The sequence below is a fragment of the Melanerpes formicivorus genome, unplaced genomic scaffold, assembly GCF_026170545.1.
Source record: "Melanerpes formicivorus ecotype bairdi unplaced genomic scaffold, bMelFor1.0.p_v2 SCAF_2, whole genome shotgun sequence".
NCBI classification, from domain to species: Eukaryota; Metazoa; Chordata; class Aves; order Piciformes; family Picidae; genus Melanerpes; species Melanerpes formicivorus.
Window position 1 is genome coordinate 50,584,344 of NW_027142354.1, and position 19,919 is coordinate 50,604,262.

Below are 19,919 nucleotides of genomic sequence, written 5' to 3' on the forward strand. Positions count from 1 at the left end.
AGATCAGGGCAGAGGCAACAGCAGCTTCCTGGAACTCCTTGTTCTACTGTTACCTTTCACCCTCTGAAGGGTCCTGGGCACCTGCAGGCTGCAGAGTAGGACCTGACTGAGCTGCTAACGCCTGCAGTTGCCTGTGCTGGTGTGGGGCTGATTGCTTCTGTGCCCCGCTGTGCTAGCAGGAAGGTAGCTTGGGAGGGAAATCCGACCTGATGTGATTTGATTAGGAACGGAAAAGTACGGAGGAGCCATCAGCAGTGAGCTGGAGGTGTGAGCCCTGCTGCTGCAGGGCCAGGGCTGAGTGAGTGACTCTCAGAAATAGCCTCTGCACAGTGCCCCTCCTCCCCCATGGCTGCCCACTTTCCTGTCCAAAGAAGTCCATTGGTCTTTCCCCAATCTGGGACCATCCCTAGGCAATATCCCCAGCTCCAGTGCTGCTGTCCCCTCCAAGGTTTCATGTGGATGAGCATTTACTCAGGGCTTTCAATGGCACCTGGGTGGAGGCAGCAAGCCCCCAGCTTCCCCATAGGTAAGTTCTCAAGACCCTGAATGTACAAAAGAGGGTGAGCCCCACAAGTAGCTCTGCCCCAAACCAGACACCTGAACCCATGTGTGGGGTTCACAGTGAAAGCAGAGCCACAGCTGAGCGCTGTCCCCACTTGTCTGGCACCCACCCTGTCCCTCCTCACATGGTGCAAGCTTGCCCAGCCTGCAGCCACAGCGCAGCACCAGAAGAACCCGCACCCAGCCACCATCCCGCAGGCAGCCTGTGGGGGGCCGAGCATGATGCCTCGCTGCTGGGCAGGGCACAGGAGTCGGCGTGCCAGTGCTCGCCTGCCAGGCCGTTGCACCTTTGATGCAGGAAGCAGCAGGTGCCCAGGGCAGCCAGGACGACGCCAGGCTGCTGCCCTGGCGGTTGCCTCCATGCTTCACTGCCTGTGATGAGCAAGGGATGGGCAGCACGGTACCACAGGTGGAGCTCTCCTGTGGAGGGAGCATCGTGGCAGTCTCTGAGGGCTGCAGCTGGCAGGTCCTGAATTTCCCTCGGATGCCCTGCCAGTGATGCCGTGAGCACAGTTCCTTGCCCTGAGCTCCATCAGCATCATGTAACAGCACAGCATAGGTGCAAGCCATGGGGAAACTGAGGCACAGAGCTGTGATGCCTCCAGCAGGAGAGGCAGGGAGCACTGTCTCTGTCCCCAGATCAAACCCTGGATCAGGGATCGACAGACTTGAGTTGGTTCCCTCCAAAACCTGCTGCATGGAGCCTGTGCATGGGGAGCAGACGTGTGTCAAACCGCTGCAGGTTTGTGTGGGTCGGCCACGGGGACAAGGTAGAGGCACGGTAGCTGTGGTGGCGGTTCTCAGCCCCAGCGGCACGGGCTGGGAGGGAAACAACGGACAGCTCGCCTCGGACCGGATGATCTCGAAGGTCTTTTCCACGCCAAACCATCCTGTGATCCCGCCGCTGCCCTGGCTCCCGCTGGTCCCGCCGCCTCGGGCTGTCCCGCACCGCCCAAGGTGCAGCCTCCGCCTCCGCAGCTTTCCAGCGCCCCGCACCAGCGCTCCCAGCGCCCCGAACCAGCGCCCCGCACCAGCGCTCCCAGCGCCCCGCCGAGGCGCCGGGCGGGCGGCTCTGCCACCTCGTGGCCGACATGCCACCGCGCTGGGCTGGCACGGCCTCGAGTCGGGGGGGACCATCGGCACAGAAGGGGCACGGAGACAGCGAAATATATTATAATGTCAGCACAGGGTCACACGGAACAGCGCGGGCGGCGGACACAGCGCTTCGCGTCATCACAGCGCCAAGTGCCGCGGGAATGGCTTAGTGGCATCAGCCTGACTGCGCTGCGGGTGGGCACCAGGGTCCCGGCCCATCACCGCCCATCGCTGACGCTGTCGAGACCTTTAGCAGCGCATGAAGGCTGCACTACCAAAGGGACCACAATGGCACACCAGGGCGTGGACCCAGACAGGTGTGACACCCTGGTGGGGAGCTGCTCCACCTCACTCTGCATTCACACCAGCACCCTGCAGCACTGCACCCTTTGCAGCTCTATCCTGATGTACCTGGGAACAACGCTGTCTCATTACCCCAGGGACATTTTTGTCACTGACATGGATTTCAGAAAGCCCTTGGAAAACTGCAGCCACCTGCCCTCACTCTCTCATACTCCTTTCCTTTGTGGGACGTAGCATCATCACACCTCCCCATCATAACACCTTACTGACTGGTGTCCCCTGCATCTACATCCCCTGGTCTGTATTCTGCCAGCTGCTTCCCACCACTCTCTAAGCCTGGGGCCACCACAACCACCCTGCTCCAGCATCTCCCATGATCAGCTGTCAGGTGCCAAGCAGATAGCTCTCATCCGATGAGGCCTGTGCCCCTAGGTGTGGGCTGGCCACACTCACACAGGCAAGCTCCAGCCCATGGGCTCTTGCATGGGGATGGTCACCAGGTAGCTGGAGGGCACATAGCCCTTCTGGCCATTCACTTCCACCAGGCTCCATTCCTTGCTTCCTTTCTTGTCATGTGGCTCCAGCACCACCACAGGCTGCCCTGCCTGGAGGCTCACCTCCTGCGGACTCCTGGCTGTGAAGGAGAAGCCAGCAACCACCTGAAAAAGGCAAAAGGAGGGAGGAATCCCTTGCTGGAGACAAGAGCCAAAGGTAGAAAAGACATACATGGCAGGGCAGGACTTAAAGGAGACACAGAAGTAATTTCCAAGGGGCCAGCCCAGTACTACCATCAATGGAGTGACACAGGGGATCCCACCAAGCACAGTTCTCTCGCTCTGTCCACCCTAGATCCCAGCAAGGCAGACAGCAGGGGTAATGATACTCTCCTGATAGGCACAGGGCTGCACATGTATGACCACCTGTGTGCTGGAAAAGCAGATCCACCTTCCCACCCCCACAATGCAAGCACAGCAACTAGCATGGAGTTGGTGGGATGGCTAAGAATGGCTCTGGGGTGTCCCCACTCTCACCTGGAAAGCTGGGGTGAAGGTGGCCACCTGGGGCCTGGGAGCTTCAGGTAACACGTACGAATGTCGCCTTCTCTCTGCGCCGCTTTCCAGCTCTTGCACCTGCATCCCAGGCTGCTGGCCTTGTACTGGGCAATAGGGCTGGAGTTTTCCAGCAGGTACAAACCCTCGGGGACCTGGAGGACATACACACACAGAGGCCATGAGGTCCTGTTGCCTGGCACATGGAGGAGAGAGGAATGGCAACTTGGCTGTTGCCTGCAATAGCAGAGCAGCACTGTTCACACTGATCCATCACTAGGGGACAGCCAGCAACACCTCCCCCCAAAAGGGGTTTCAAGGCATTTCTGTGTGCATGGGATTTTCCTTCTTCAGCCATGATGAGCCACAAGTGCTCTCTTATGTGGAAACCTGAACTTTGCAGCAAATGGCTATGGGTGCAGCTGGCAAGGCAGAGGTGGGTTTGGGCTGAGCAAACCCTGAGAGGGAGGACCTCGGAGGCAATGGCCTGCTGCTTCATCCAAGAGGAGGAAGTGTTTTGGATTTGGTTTCTGACCCTGGTGCTGAGGCCAGGAGAGGCTTCGCATAGCGCTCACAATACCTCCAGCATCCACCAGCCATCTGTTCGTGTTCCCCTTAGTGTCCACACTTTGCAGCAAAGCTACAATTTGTCCCTTGTGCAAGGTCAGGTCCATGTCTTTGCTGCCACTGATGTTGCTTGTCACTTGGTAAAGTTTGTCTGGGCCATGCTTGCTCACAAGCGAAAGGACCTTCCGCTCCTCAGCAGGGTTCAGAGGCTAGTGGGGAGCAAAAGACACAGGAGCACTTGATGAGACAAGGGGGACACTGAGGCCCTCCAAGTACATGTGCTCTCCTTTATGCAGGATCACATCCTAGTGGGGGGCTAGGGGAGAAACTCCTTCACACTGTCTCCCCTACCTTGTTTGGAGACAAGTGTCCAGAACCAGAAGAAATTAAACTATTTCATCCCTGGCTATTTCCAGCCAGGTACTGTCCGAGTCTTAGGGAAAATATTGTGCTTGTGTCAACCCCTGTGCCACTTTCTGAGCCAGCCTGCCCCTCAAGGAAATGTTCTGCACTGGGGAGCCACAGTCCTATCTCTTCCTCCAGCTGGACTGAGAAACCCCCTTCCCAGCTTCTACCTGTGCCATAGGGCTCAGAGTGACCGTCTCAAATGTCTTGCAGAAGGTACGGAGCTGAGCACCAGACCTCTCCAATGTGTCTTTCACCATCTTCCTGAAACTGGGCAGAGGCATGTGGCTGTGGGGCATCTGTGAAGACAGACCCTGAGATCAGAAAGGGGCCTGAGGAGAGGAAACACTGTGGGTAGTATCAAAAGGAAAGGATCAGGAAAAAGAGAGGTGAGAAAGCAAGAGAACAGACCTTGTCACTTAAGGTGCAAGGAGAACTGCTCTTTGGCTTTGAGCCACATGCCCTGAGTAGGGCAGTCACACACCAGGCTCTTGGGCTGTACCCAGCCCACTGCAGCAGTCCCTGGGACCTGCTCTGTTGTCCCGAGCCCACAGTTTGTCCCATCTGACTAAAAAGGGTGACAGGTAGATGTAGTTCTGGGGGTAGATGCCTGCAGTGTAAGCATCCCAGACTGAGCAAGGGGAATCCACCCTCAGGACTAAGTATGTATGAGCAGGTGCCTGAGAAGATACCTCCACACTGCTGCTGCTTGTTCTCATCTTGTCACAGGCAAGGCCAGGGCCCTGCTCTGCCCCAGGACTCTGGACTGGCCTGACCCACCACATTTGCAAATGTCAGGCTCAAAGAGTGCTGTGCAGTGGGGGTCCTGAGAGATATATCCCAGGGGATGGAGGTTTGAGGGATGCTTTGTCCTGAGACCAGAAGCTCCCTCTCTCTTCCTTGGCTTCCCAGCACAGAGCTCTTGGGAGCTCAGAATTAACACTCATCTCTCATGCAGCACATCAATGAGTTACCAGTGCTATCCTCAAGGCAGGACAGTTGCTAGGAGTGAAGAAGAGACAGTTTGGCTTTCCACAGGTCAAGTGGGGGAGAGAGAACTTAGGAATGTTAGGCAAGAGAGCTGTGTCTGAAAGGGCAGGCTTGGGCTACAGCAAGCCTTCAGTGGCCTGACATCCAAGTCAAGTTCCAAACCTGGAAAAGGTAGACCTGGCTCATCAGGTACACCGCACACCAAAGGGACAGTCTCACCTGCTCTAGCTCCTTTTCTGCCTGTTGCAGGACCTGGGCAGCCAAGTCCTGTTGCAGGACGCTGAAGGAGCACAGAATCTGTCCCAGGAGCTCTAGAGCCACCTGGTTGAACTGTGGAAGCTCAGCCACGAGCAGGGAATTGATGGCAAGGTAGGTGTTCATGGCTGCCTCCTCATCGTATGTCACACTGCCCATCTCACTCTTCCTCTCCTGAATCTCCTCATAGTCCAGCAGCTTGTCCAGGCGCTTCTTGATCAGCTGCTGTGGCCCCACCAGCATGTCTGAGAGGCTGCAGAGGGGCTGGCAAACCAGCCTGTCCAGCCGTCGCTTCTGCGGGGTGCAACACAGATCTTGATGTGAGCCCCTCAGACAGCTCAGCTGTCTGCACAGGGCACTGTCTGACACAGGAGAAAAGGCTCCTGGACCTGTTGAAGGGCCTGTGTGGAGTGGGGAGCATCTGAGATACCTGTCCCTGAAGGCACATAAGGTGCTGACCAAAGCAACCCCTTGGTAGAGAACGGTCATGCATGCTGCTATTCCATGCAGATTCTCAGGTAGGACCCTCATGCACAAGGTCCCATGGGCCAAAGCGAAGTTCTGCACTGACTGCCCCATGCAGGTCATAGCACCCTCGTTTGATGGAGTCCCTCATCCCAAGGTCTGAGCAGCTATCCTGCATAACTGCCCTCCCTCCCCATGATGGCACTCCCTGGGACACTGGCATCCCGCTGCAGGGCTCAGAGTGGCCAGCCCCACTCTTTCACTGTTCAGGAACCCTTCCTGACTGCATTCACCACCCCAAGAGGAAGTCCTGCAGAAGCAGGCAGGGGTGGTGGAAGGAGACCATGGTGTGCCCTTGGGCTCCCAGAGGCAAGTATGGATGCCCACAAGGCATGGGTAGGTTAGGCTGAGGTTTGGTGGCAAACACCTTGTGTGAGTCAAATAAACAGCACACCTGGTTCCCCACCTGTCTGCATGGCTGGCTGTGAACACATCAGGGCCCCGAAGGAACAAAGTTTTCAACAGCTCAGAGCAGCCTCACTTGAGACCTCTACTCACACCCCTACCCACAGCCCATTTAAGGGCCTCCAGCTGCTACTCAAGCATTGCTATGTGTGAGATGGTTTCTGCCTCTACCTCCTGGGTGAAACTTGGACCTCTGCTGTATGCAGCTCAGCTCCTGGACCGACCCTTCAGATGGACACTGCAGCTTGTCTCCAGCCCTGGATGGACTTTAGAGGTGTGCTCTAGGCATGTCTCCTTGTGTTTCCTGGATGGGCCACAGAGATGGTTCTTCACTTCATGTGTCTCAGGCTGCTGACAGACCCTGTTACCTGACTCTGTGTTCAAGCCCCAGGGGACTGTGCTTGTTGGTGAAGACGCTGCCTGCTCTTGGATCCCTCTCAGCTGTTGGCTGCCATGTGTTGGAACCAGCCTCTGCTGTACCCTGGCAGAAAGTCTGAGAGCAATGCTTGGCTGTGACCCTGAAGGAGATATACAGGGAAGGAACACTCACAAACTCCGGGAAAACAGTGCGATGGAGATACTCTGCCAAGCGGCGGTACTGCTGGGCAGGTCCCTCATCAATCTGCAGATCACACTTGTGTGGGGTGGGCAACAGGAACGCCTGAAAGGGAGAAAGCCATCAGACTTGACCTGCAGAAGCTGCCCAACACTAGCTAACCCATTTGTAACCCATGCCTGTGTTCCCAAAGACATGCCAATGCCCCAGCTTGGGGGCTCTGTGTGGCAACCTAGTGGAACTGATACTCTGGGCTCCTCCTGTCTGTAAGCCCAGGAGCTCCATGGAGTTTCTTGTATTTGTGTACAAAATCTTCCCACCAGCTCTGCCTGAAGAGTGAGACTGGTGAGAAAGGCAAGTAGCTAGGGATGGCTTGGGTAGATGCTCCTCTGCTTTGAGTGGCTTTGCTCTAATGTTAACACTGTGGGCAGCAGTTTCCTTCCTGCCAGAAGACAGACTTTGAATCACAAACTCTACACTCAGAGAAAAAAGCACCAAATTCCCAGACCCCAGCCTGGCTCTGGTGCCAAGGGAATCCTGGGCTCAGTTTCGCTGCCCCTTGGAGCACTACTCCTGTAGTCAATCCTCGAGCAGCAGGGGCAGTTTGATCCTCATCAACTGTGGCTGCCATGGGCCTCTAAGAATGCCCTGATCTCTGTCCTAAATCCTGTCTTTTTACATGTGGTCACATTTAGGAGACCTTTCCTCTGTAGTCCTCCTTGCCTGCTTTGTAGTCCTCCTTGCCACAGGAGGGACTGGAGACAGGCATCTAAAAGGGAAAGGAATTGATCCTTTGAAGAGCTGGGGACAGCTCTGAGACCCGAGTGCTTTGCTACAAGCTTACACAAGCAGAGGTGGCTGGGATGATCTTCTACAAACCAAAATTTGCCACTGATTGTGGTGAGGGCAACTGCCAGTCAGAGCAAAGAGAGGCCAAGCTGTCTGCTCAATGGGACCACGTCCTGAGGAGCACTTGATGTCCCAAGGAATGGTCATACCCTGTTGTGCTAGCTGATGCTGATCTCAGTGTCCTACAGATTGCCATCCTCGTGTTTTCTATTCTAATCAAAATTTTCCCCATTTTTTGACCTACAGGGAGTCTCTCTGTCCCCTTGTCCTCCTTCCCAGTCCTATTTGGGGAACCCTTCTCAGTACTTTCATGCCAAGGTCTTTCCAGCCCTTGAATTGCTGCTTTCTGAACCCTCTGCCATTTCCTGAGACTTTCCTGGTAACAGTGCCTGGGGATTTCAGGTTTTGCCATTGCTCATACTTTCACTTCCCTCAAATGCACCGAGGGATTTCCCTGAGAAAATCACAGCAGCTACTCCACCAGGTTGTTTCAGAAGGGAATCTTGCTGTTTCCTTGATTTGGAAACACTTCTGCCTTAAGGCAGTTATGCAAGAATTCCCAGGCTGAACAGCACTTAGCCTTCTCAGCTACTTAATGCCATGAAATAATGATCAGTTTAAGGACTGATTAGTCTCAAATGACACCCAGCTCAGACTGTGTCAACAAAGCCTTGACTTTGTTTTAAGCTCTGCTGGATCTGAGTGATCCCCTGACACATCTTTAGCCGAGAAAGGCAAGGCACTGTACAGCCCCAACTGGCACTGCTTTCAATAGGGCTTGAAAGTATTCTGCAACCCAAGAAAGGATTCTGAGATCTGGGCCAACCCCCCTACACGTTATCAGGATTTTACCTCTAGATGGCCCAGGTAGGACGCCACATTTTCCTTCAGCATAGCCACGCTGGAGACCACACACTGGAACTTCTCCTCCAGGTCATCATACTTTCTGTCCTCTGTCTGTAAAGCAAGGGGCAGCTTATCCCCAGCATGGGCAGGCCAGGCAATGCCTCAAGCAGCGCCGATGCCTCTCGCTGTGTACTAGTCAGGCACTTGCTTAAAGTTCACAGTGCTGGGGACAGGCAGGAAAGACCCCAGGATGCTCTGGGATGCTCTGAAAAGTGCCAAGATCTAGCATTCTTGGGATGCATGGAGAAAGAGGGCTTTTGGTGTGGTTGTGATGCTGGAGAACACGAGGATCTTTCCTTTCCCTGGAGTGCCTGAGAATCCTGTGGATACTCGGGGGGAGGGGGAAGGGGGAGAGGGGCGAGGCAGAAGCACTCCGCTGCAGTGCTCTGAGGCAGGAAGCAAAGTGTGCACCTGCGTCCCTCCCACTCTGCTGGCCCGGATTGGAGCCGTGCTCAAGCTTCCCGGCAGTGCGGCTGCGACTCCTGCGACGGCGAGAGCCGCTGGGTGTCAGCATTGGCCGCGCCGCCTCGGCCCCGCGCTCCCGCTGCGGGAAAAGCTCTCGGGAGAGGGCGGAAAGCTCCAGAAACGACCAAGCCGAGGCAGCAGGTCTCCGGGAGGCGGAGCGCGGGGTGCTCACCTTGGCCACGATGCCAGCCTCCTGCATGAGCAGCCGGCTCAGCCGTGTGGTCTTCTTGGCGATGGAGTGCGTGTTGAGGCGCGCCAGGCGCTCCCGCAGCGTCAGCTGCTCAGCCTTGTTGTATTTGGTTGCTGCCTCGGGCGGGGGCACACAGGGTGGGAGGGGAAAAGATAAGAACAGTAAGCTTGAGGGCAACCTCCTTAAGCAGCCTGAGCGGGCAACACAGGCGGGGAGCAGCGACAGCCCCAGGGATGGCAAGTTGTGATCAATAGGCTAAGTACAACCACATCAGAGAAGGGTAGCCTGGGGGAAAACTGCTGTGAAAACCAGAAAAGAAGAGGGAGCTGCTGTTTGTGGGGAGTTTGACTTCTCCTGTCCCGAAGTCAGGACTTTTCCTCTCTGTTCCCCAGCTCCAGGAATGCAGACTGGTTTTGTGCTTAGTGCCCCCCATGCCACCCTGCTCCTGCAGCCTCCAGCCTTGCCCAGAGTAGCATTTTCAGGATCAGAGCAGTGCCCAGAGCTGCCTGCACCGTGCCAGGAGCTGCCTGCAGGAGTCTGCAGCTCCACCAGGCAGGATGGGTGGAGGGCAAGGAAGCTCTTCCCTGGCTTAAGTGAGAATTAATGCAATACCAAGAGCAGACTGCTGGAGCTGGGATGGGTCTTCCCAGACACCATGTCCCGTGCCTTTACCATGCTCCCTGCCTGTGCCATGCCCTCTGCCCACTCACCTACTTCTCTGTGCCGTTTGTACTCGTTTATATTGGCATTGACTTGCAGCATAGCTCGGACAGCTGCCTGCAGGGCCGGGTAGGCGCTGGCACTGGTAGGAGTGTTCTCCAGGATCTTCCCCAGCAGCAGTGGGTATTTGGTGACCCTCTGCACCGGCATCACCAGGAAGAAGCTGAGGTCCGGTGCACCTGTGTGAGGCCTGATGGAAAGCAGAATTGCTCAAGGCTGGCATGGAGGGCTGCTTGCCTGCCCCACCACTCCTCCCAGCTTCTCTGAGAGCATTTTGGGGAGACAGCAGCCCCTCTTCAGCCACAGGGGAATTTTGATGCCTTGGACCCACACAGGCGCTGTGAAGCCATGAGAGATTCCTGGCTACAAACCGCTGTCCCCTGCCAGCTGCAGGGCCACCCACCCAGGGAGTGCTGGCAGTGGGACACCATCCCCGCAGGCAGTGCCAGCCCCGGGCAAGTGCCCTGCCCTCCTGAACAGTGCTGCCCTTGTCTAGCTGGGAGGCACGAGATCGGCTCCAGTGGCAATGGGGAGGGAGAGTGAGGGCAAAGCAAACTGCAGGCAGGCTGAAGGCAGGACTCCCCTTCTACCCGCACCCAAGGCATCTTCATTTGGGAGACACATCATCTGTGCCCTTGAACAGCAGCAAATCCCAGCAGCTCCTTTGCTGCCACTCCTGCTTTGTCTGGTCCAAACCATGTTTGTGACACTCTTAACAGTTCATGAGCAGTTTGGGAGGTCCCCTGAGGTCTCTCTGGTCAAACTGGGGATCGTGTGTCTTCTGTGGGCACAGCCTTTTGGGCTGTTGAGCTGGCAGGAGCTGTGGCTGCCACCCTATCCCTTGTTTTGGGGGCCGTGATAAAAGACCACAGACCTGCAGTGCCCCTTTAGAAAATGGTGCCAAAGATGTGCCAGAGATTACAACTGGCAATGCCACAATGGTGATGGCCATGATACTAGACTCAGCCTAGTAGCATGTACTCATGCAGGCAGCTTGTCCACAGAGGAGAAGGGAAAGACCAGTACATAAAACAGGGAGAGGGAGGTGGTAGCCTCAGCAGCAGGTACCTACACTGTTGCATTCAGGGTCTCCAAGATCTCTTCCTGCAGCCTGGGGTTCTTGTGGTAGCTCTCCAGCAGCAGGAGGGCATGATCATAGCTGGCACAGTAGATCTTGTAGACGGTCTCCATCTCTTCCTTGAACTCCTGGAACAGGGTGCCTGGGAAAGGAGAGTGAGGCTGGAAAAGATGGTCCTTCATATGTCCTCAGAAAGGTGGAGGTATCTGCAGCCTGCAGGAAGGATGGATCTGGCAAAGTAGCTCCAGTCAAACCTGCCAGTGCAGTTCTCTGCACCCTGTGCACCTCAGCTAAGCTGGGCATGATGCTGTCCTGTTCCACCCTCATTTTCTAAAGGCTGGGTAGGTCTGTCTTTGCCCCTGTGAAATGGACAGGGGGGGCTGCTTGTGGATGGTGGTGTGCAAGCAGCAGCACTTCCTGGAGCTAAGTGAGGTGCAGGAGGTGTCAGGGCAAGCGGGCTGAGGGCTGCATTCATGCATAGCACCAGGCAGTGGCACTGCCAGCACCAGCAAAGGCATGGGTAATTGTGGATCAGCCCTCAGCACTGCACCACTTACTGATGCAGAGCAGGTGCTCGTGCTCCTGGGTGGCTGTGGCCTCAAGACCCTTCAGAAACCGTCTGGAGACATGAAGGATGTCATCGATGTTAGAGAAGAGTCCTTCCAGGTCAAGATCAGGCAGCTAAAGGGAACAAAGATGCCTTAGGGTAAGTCAGATATGTAAGACAGAAGTGAACCATGTGTTACCCCATGCAACACCCAAGGAGATGGAACAATGCTCTGTTTCAGAAGTCATTAGGGATGCTGAGACCTGACTGTACTCCCAAGTGGGGCAATGAGTTTTGTCACATGTGACAGCTGCAGGGTTAAAGCTATCCTGGGTCAAAACTAACATTCATCCAACCTAAGACCTCAGCTGATGATGGGAAGCTGAGGAAGGTGGAAGGTGAGTACATGGAGACCTGCCTACAGTGATTCAGGCATCTTGCAGCTCTTGACAGATTCACCCTACAGTCTACAGCCCCTGGGTGGGGGGATGTACCCCCTCTCACCTGCTTTTTCTGGAGGTGTGCCCGGATGTCCAACACACAGAACTGGATGTTGTGGACATAACTGGCCTCAGTGGTGATGAGCTCCTCCACAGCCAGCCGCTGGTTCAGCTCCATTTTGTCACAAGGTACCACCTCCTCACAGACGGTCTCCTTGGTCTCAGTTGTGTCCTCGGCATCAGGCTGTGCCCCATGGGTGCTTGCCATCTCAGCAGAACACTCTGCAGGGGGTGGCAGAGGGTTAGGGACGGACTGCAACAAGGGCAGCCCCAGGACCAGTGTTCTGGTGCTCAATTCACATCAGTGCCCGTGTTCCCTCCCTCCCCTGTGCTGGGGCTACTCCCAGCACATCCCCAAGGACACTCAAGCCATCTGCATTTAAAAGGGAGGTGTCATTTTATAAAACCATAACCCAATAAAGCCCTGCAAACCAGGAGTGGGCTGGCTATGGAGGGCAGACACCCATGTGTGGCAGGCAGGGACATGACACACACACATGTGCCCAAATTCCAGCAGCACATGTAGGGAAGGGCAGCCCCAGTTGCAGGCAGGATCCCAGCAGCACTTGCCCATCACCAGGACTGCGCAGGTGCTGGTTGCCAGAAGCACATTGGAGTTTGCCACCTCCACTCCCACTCCTTGCTGCCAGGGCTAGCTGTGCCCTCCCTGCCTTAGCTGTTGGCACCTGGCATGTTGCCTTGCCTTCAAGAGTCCTATTCAAAGTACAAAGAATGTTTCTGCAGCACTCAAACAAGACTCCTCTGTGGCAGGGAGAGATGATTTACAAGTGATAGGGATGGGGCAGAAGCAGGCAAAGCGTTGGGCACCTCTGCCAGAGATACAGCCCCCAGTGTGCAATGCCTGTGCCCTGCCCAGCACAGCCTACTCCTCTCTCCCCTCTGCCTGTGGAGAGCAAGAAAATTCAGAGCTGATTCATGCAGTTTCCTTCTCGGGGAACACCCCCTGCTCTGACTGATACTGAGGAGGATGGAGCAGCTCCCAAAGCATCATGGATAGTGCTTGGTCCCAGACAAGAGGCCTTGAGAGAGATACACAGCACAGCCCACGCCAGCCCAGCTGAGTCCAGGCCCTGGCCAGGGGCAGGGATGCTGCCAGGTGGCCTCTCAGTGGAGCCTGTGGAGGAGGTGGCTCAGTACGATAAAAGCAAGGCAGCACAAGCAGCAGCAGAGGGAAGGCAGCTCTGGCTCTGTCATTTGCCCAACCAGTGCCAATCTGCATACCTGACTGTCAACCAGCCCATGACATGCCAGAGCCCCACTTCAGCCCCTGGCACCTGCTGAGGGAGCAGGGAGAGGGGCTGACAAGACAGCCCAAGTCTCCACTTGGGAATGGGTCCAGCTAACCAAGCAGGTGATGCAATTGCAAGCACCAGGCTGGGTGAATGTCACTGCCTGGTGCATGTCTACTGCTGCACTGGAGGAGAGCTGGGCTTGGCACAGCAAGAAAGTGCACATGAGAAGGTATGGGACCTTCACGTGCCTTCATGTTACCCTGCCAGCTGTTATACCTGTGGATTTGACTGCTGCCCCTGCCTATGGCATGGCATTGGCCACTGCCAGACACAGAGAGTGGGAAACACTCTCCTGCACCCCTTTGGGTGTCTCAGAAGCATCCAGACAGATGGATGTTCATTATGGACTGTTGGATAGGCCTAGTGTCCTCTGCCAGGAACTGACAGCAAAATCCTCACTCAGAGGCAGCGCTGCAGTAAAAGCAAGAGTAAAGAGAGAGATGTGAGAGATACCCTGCAGCTCAGGGTCATGCTGGCACTGAGATGTCACTGCTTGCTTCAGCAGCATCCCCCAGAGCATGTAACTACTTTAGGAGGTTGTCCCCAAGCTGAGGAAACCTTTTTCCTTCCTCTCACCCCCCTGGCCTGAAACATCAGCAGAACAGGGGAACCACAGGGGAAATGAAAATGAAGTATTTGTGGGCAGCGCTGGATCAGGCAGGGAGAGCAGGAGCAGGTTTCATTCCCCAGCTGTCTGCATTTGCCATGTCACTGTCACCTCGGTGGCTCCCAGCATTCCTGTCCATAAAGCGGGGACAGGCAGCACCCCCAGCCAGCACCCCGCGACCCACACCAGGGGATGCGGCGGGGCCGGCTTAGGGCCCGCAGCTCCCAGCGCAGTGCCAGCCCTCCGCCCCCTGCCGCCCCCGCGTCACCTCCGCGTCCCGAACGCCCTGCTCCTACCTGCCGAGAGGCAGCGGCCGGTGCCGGGGAGCTGCGCCCGGCTGCAGCCGCGCTCCTGCCGCCTGCGGGCAGTTAATGATAAACTCTCCGCGCCGTAGCAGGGTGGCACGGCCGGCGTGGGCAGGGCAGGCGAGACCGTGGCAGGGGGAGCTGCTGCCGCGGGGCGTCGGCCCCCTGCTCGCACCCAGCTCAGGGAGCGGGGCCGCGGGCGGGCAGCGGCGGTCAGATGAGCGGCGGCGCGGTCCCTGCGCAAGCCCGCGGCGGCGGAGGGCTGGCGGCCGGCCAGGCAGTAGGGCTGGCAGCGGCTGTTCGCCGCCTCCGCTGGCAGGCAGAGCTGGGAGAGAGGGGGGGCTAGGGAAAGCGAGCCGAGGGAGCTGCTGCGGCAGTGGGGCGGTGGGAGCCCATCATCTGTCAAAGGAGCTAGCCCCCAAGTGCCACACCTGGGTCTCTGTTAGCATCCATCGAGGAGTCGCAGCCCCCTCATTTCCCCTTGTCCATCCCAGTGTCCCTCCCTCCATTCCCGTGTCCCCCCCGCCAACCACGGGGCAGCACAACCCCCAGCAGAGCAGCCCCCAAGGTCCTGGTGGCCCGTGCCGGGTGGCAGCTCTGACTGAGGAGCAGGGGATACACTGGCTCACTCCTGCTGTAAATGAAGTTCTCTGTGTCTTTATATGGCCTTGCTACAAGCTCCCAGTGCATTGCCACCTCAGCGCTAGCCATGAGAGCCCGGATGATGCCCTGGTGCTCCCACAGCCCATCCAGCGTTGTCCCGCAGGCAGGAGTGCCCCCAGCTGCATGCCATCGCTTCCCAGCTGCTCAGTCACGGAAAAGGCTTCAGAGCAGACAGAAACAAAAACATAACCAAGGAAGTGGTTGCACCGATTGGGCCATCGGGAGCTGGTGGATGTTTGGCATGAAGTTGTTTTTCACTTGTGAGGTGTTTGCATCCTTATAAACAAGCTATTGAGAAAAGACAGGCTGATCTGCAGCCGGCTCCTGCAGCTGGGAGCTCCTTCTCGGCCTGGCCACAGGGAGGGGATGGTAGCACCTGTTTTTTTCCAGGCTGGTCTACAATGTCCAAAAAAATTCACAGCTAAAAGGACTTTGACTCTTTCAGTGACTTACACAGGTCACAGGCGGTGTCTGTGTCTAAAGCCAGTCTCCTCACAGGCTAAGATGAGCCTTCCCTGCTTGCATCCTGTCAGCTGCACCCACAGAGGGGGTGAGTGCAGCTCAGTGGGGCTGAGCTGGGGACCCCAAGCTAAGAGCATGAAACCATCCACCTTTGTCCCTGCACTGAAGGGATGCTGCAGCACAGGGGAGCAGTTGTGGATGGCTAAGAGGAGCAGCTACATGGCAAGAGCCAGGGATGTGAAAAGGCAGAAGCACTAACACCTAGGCAGTGGAGAAGCCAACAGAAAGCAGCATCCCTTGTCCTGGGTGGCTGGGGTAAAGCCACCTCTTGAGAGGCTGATGCCAGTATGGACTTATGGAGAGACATGTTCCCATGGGAGTCATCTGCATGTGGCTAGGTAGAGAGGGTTTTACCTGGCTGTGGCCCTGGGAACACAGATGTCCTTCCTCCCTTGCAGGTGACAGCAGAGATTCAGTCCTCCCCCAGGCACTTTCTGAAGCAGCAAAACACCTGGGCAGGCAGCCTTTGGGCTGGCATCACAGACATGTCAGTTCTCCAGTTCCATCCCTGGGCCGGCTCTCTTACTTCTCTGTCCACTGAAGCCATCACACCTTGAAGTTCATCACCATCACTTTTCTCCCATCAGCATCTTGTGGCTGATCATGCCAGGGCACAAACCACACTCCCACAGCTGCTGGCAGAAGCTGGCAGGGCTGTGTTCCCCCCTCAGACATCATCCTTGCCTCACTGGGGCCAGCACAGTGGGCTGGCATCCCTGACTACCTGCTCCACCCCAGCCAGCTCACACTATGGGTGTTGCCTCAGGCGTATTTCCCATTCCAGTTCAGTTTCTCAGATGCTGGTTAACCTGGCTCCAGAGGATTCCTTGCAGGATGGCCTCACTGTCAGTCCCTGTGGGGAGCAGCTGACACCTCCTTCTCTCAGTGTGAGCCGTTTCCTTCCTGCTGTGCCACTGGCCCCATGCTCCTTGTGTCCAGTTCCGGGGCTGGGGCTGCTGCAGCTCTGTTCAGCTTGCCTGGCTGGGTCAGGGACCAGGGAAGTGTCACAGTGCTGTCACCTCCCCAGGGAGGTGTGAGAGCAGGCTGGCTGCCCTGGCCTGGCTCTCCTTACAAGGGGAAAGGAGGTAGGCGCCAGCTGGTCGAACACAATTGTTTGTGCTGCAGGGCGAGGTGTTGTGCTCAGGTTAAGCAAAGCTAAAGGGTCCTAGTGACGTGGGCTGTCCCTGACACTCTTGGCATCAGCACCCTTGTGGGCAGCCAGCACTTCTACCTTGCCAACATGAAACCTGGCAAGCAGTGGCAGGGCATGAGATCACATGGGGCGCCATACGTGGGATGCTGCAGCTGCTGTGGAGGGTGGCAAGGAGGCAGGACTGACTTGCCCCACAACAGGACCAGGTCTGTGTAACCTATTGCAAAACTGTTTTTGCAGGATGATTCTCACAGAACAACTTCCATGGCACCACCCAGTCCTCTTCATACTCACCACCAGGTCAGGAGTGCTCTGCCAGCTCTTTTCTGGCAGTATTTAAAGAAAGAACGACCCCAAGCTGCTGGTGGGACAGAGGACTTCATGACACTCCTTGTGTGATAACCACAGGCCCAGTCCAGAGGCTGGAGAAACACCTGCTTGATGGTGCTGGGCTCTGGCTCAAAATAGACATTGTGGTAAAGCAGCAGCAAGAAGAGTGCAGTTTGCAGGGCTGGAGGCTGCAGCTGCCTGAGCCAAGATCAGGCAGGAGCATGCAGCTGCCCAGTGTGTATGCAGCAATCCGGGAAGAAGGTATCATCTCAGCCAAGAAGGTGAATATTACCCCTCTATGTCTCACCCCGAACTTCTGCTGCCCCCTTGAAAGCCATTTGCTGTCAACAAGAATTTTCCAAGCTACTCAGAACCTGAAAGCTCAAACTGTTCAGATGAAAGCTGAAGCCATCAGAGGGCTCTCTGGGAGCACACCAGAGATAAGCTTTGAGTTAGTCAGAGCTTGCTTAGAAAATAAACACAACTTCCAGCCACGCAAAGAAAGCACAACAGTTCAGGCTATGCCTAATAACAGCAGGCAGGGGTTCCACTCCAAGCTGCTTGTTTGCACAGGAAAGTTACATTTCCTCTATTTAATGTTTTCCATTATCGCTGTTCTTTGGATTTCTTTCCCGTCTCGAAAGGAGTTTGTGACCACATGCTGCTATCAGCCATTCATGGTGGAAATGAAAACATGGGGGGAAAAAATAGCAGCTCCAGAATGTGCTTGCAGGTGTGTCCTAATCACAAACCTTCTTCCCATACTGCAGGTGTAGGAAGTGGACTTTGCCTCCAACACCCACGAAACTCATTCTGCTGAGATGGGCATCGTCATTCCTTTTGCTTCCTTCTTCCCTGCCCAGCTAACATAACCTCTGCTTAAATCCCCTGTGGGAGGGAAGGAGAGTGTTCATACCTGCTTGGGACAGTCCCATCCACATACCTTACCAGGCTTTGCTGAGAGCCTGCTCCTAAGCAGGCAGAAATTTTGTTAGCTTCAGTGGTGTGGAGGAGCTGCAGGCTCCAGCCTCATGACTGGGAGGCACCGTCTGCAGCACAAGGCAGAGCACAGCCTAAAAATAAGCAGATAGAATTTGATCCAAGTGGAATAAATTAAGAGCCAGCTCTATTTCTAAGAGGGCCTTTCTATTTATGGACCTTAGGCAGACCTTCTTCATGGAGGAGGCTTCAGCCCTTCTTGGCTTCTCTGAGGCTACAGCAGCTCAAGTCGCCTGTATCCATAGGTTAGTGCTTGAAGCTTCATGGCCACCAGCCTCTGTGGTCCTTCCCATCAAGTCCTGATGCCTTGTATTGCTTTTCTTACCCCAAGACCTCCATTTCTCTCTCAGGGCTAGTGACAATGCATTTCACCCCTCTGTCCTATCTTCCTGTTATCAGCTGATGGTGAGGATAGCTCAAGGAGAAAGCCAAATGCTGGTTTGGGGGCACTGAATGCAGAAGTATCTGCCTTTGTGCCCAGGCCAGCATCCGCTCTCTCAGAACCAGTGTGAAGCAGTGCTCTGCTGAGAGCCCTCTGCCATCTCATGCTCAAAGAATCAACCAGTACTGATATTTATTCTTTTCTTCTTCACATTAGTGCAGGAATGCTGGTGGCTGCTTTTCTTGTGGGTGTATCTGCTGCTGCTGGATAACAGGTTGCTGGAGACCATAATTACCCAGTCCACAAACAGATTATTTAGTAAGGGCTGCAGTCTGCAAGGTCTCCCATTCCACCCCTGCCCATCAAGGACACATGCACTTAGCCCTTACTGGGGGACAGGACAGGCACTTAGTCCCAGCCTCTGCTCTGACCCAGCCTGGAAAGCCATGGCTGAACAGCACACAGAGGTGTGCATGGTTCATGGACACCTGGGCAGGAGTTCCAGGGAGGGATGGAGGTGACTGCAGCACCTTGCAGCTCTGAGAGAAACAATAAATATCTCCAGACCAGTCCAGCCCCTCCTGGGACCACCAACGCCCCATCATAATAGGGCAGTGTCAGTGACAAAGCTCCATGCCCAAAGCATCCCACAGGGCAGATGCACCATGCCACCAAGCACCTTCTGCCTGGAGTGGGGAGGTAATGAGACATGAGAAAAGTAAGAACAGTTCAGAAAATTCTGGTGGTTTATGCTGATTAGTCATTTCCACTGCTCAAACCAACATCATCTCCCTGCCTGACTTGGTACAGTTTCTGCTCCTGCCGAATCATTACAACCACCCACCCGCAGAGCTGGAGCTCCACTGCCTCCTCCCAGCAGCACGCCACACCACACCACGCTTTTGTCCCGGGCCACCCATGTGCCCAGGCACCCAGGCAGCCCACTGCCCACCCCACCCTTGGGTGCAGTTGCTCTCCTGCACATGGTGAGGGCGCGAGCAGACAAGCAGAGGCACAGCCCCTCGAGATTCACCTTCTCCTCTGGGATCAGGTACCTCTGGAGTCCCACCAGCACCTGCTCCTCCAGGCAAATTCCTGCAAAAGTGGTTATTCTGGAGTCACTGAAATAGCTGCTGCCTTCATGGGAGACGTTGCAGGAGCTGAGTTCTCTTGTTTGAAAGAGAAACAGAGGGTGGGAAGGAGGCAGGAGCAGCCCTTTGAAGCTGCCAAGCCAGTTCGTTGGCAGGCTCTGCATCCCTTGTTCCAGTGACGCAGCTGGGAGTGCCTCTGCCGTGACAGGGCTGGAGGCTGCCACAGGCAAACACAGCAGCAGCCCCCGAGAGAGTGATCATCCTGTGCTTGTTTCATTACTGAAGGCAGAAACCCAGCCCAGGAATCTTAGTCCACAGCATAGTAAGGACACCTGAAGCAAAGACCTTGCAGTGAGCCACCAGCTCCATGCACTGCCAGGAAGCAGGGCAGGGGTGGACAGCCTCAGAGCCTCGTGCGGTGTGCTGGGAAAGCCAATGGCCAAGAGCCTCTTCAGGTGAGCAGCCTAATGCCTGGGATCCCACTTCAGTTTGTGAGCAGATAAACAATCAAGTAGGGAGAACTGGGTGCCTACAGTGAAGGCCATGGAGAGCTGGGGGTGGTAAGCTGCTTGGCAGTAAAGGAGGTCT

The 19,919-nt window shown here is 55.9% G+C and overlaps 1 protein-coding gene across 6 annotated transcripts; it reads right to left on the reverse strand.

Moving 5' to 3' along the window:
- Positions 1-1,714: 1,714 nt before the first annotated feature.
- On the reverse strand, positions 1,715-19,437 carry ARHGEF37 (Rho guanine nucleotide exchange factor 37). 6 transcript variants are annotated; one of them, XM_068159960.1, is made up of 14 exons: positions 19,274-19,436; positions 17,803-17,932; positions 11,971-12,188; positions 11,477-11,600; positions 10,914-11,061; positions 9,832-10,031; positions 9,104-9,234; positions 8,413-8,517; positions 6,706-6,816; positions 5,190-5,519; positions 4,151-4,279; positions 3,589-3,784; positions 2,991-3,163; positions 1,715-2,618 (listed from the first exon to the last, which is right to left on the reverse strand). In XM_068159960.1, exons 3-14 carry the CDS (start codon positions 12,172-12,174, stop codon positions 2,409-2,411), a joined length of 2,061 nt encoding a protein of 686 aa, XP_068016061.1. In that variant the 5' UTR covers positions 12,175-12,188; positions 17,803-17,932; positions 19,274-19,436; the 3' UTR covers positions 1,715-2,408. The 6 variants fall into 6 exon arrangements, with proteins under 6 accessions (XP_068016061.1, XP_068016073.1, XP_068016091.1 ...); XM_068159972.1 differs by lacking the exon at positions 17,803-17,932; XM_068159990.1 differs by lacking the exon at positions 5,190-5,519.
- Positions 19,438-19,919: the final 482 nt, after the last annotated feature.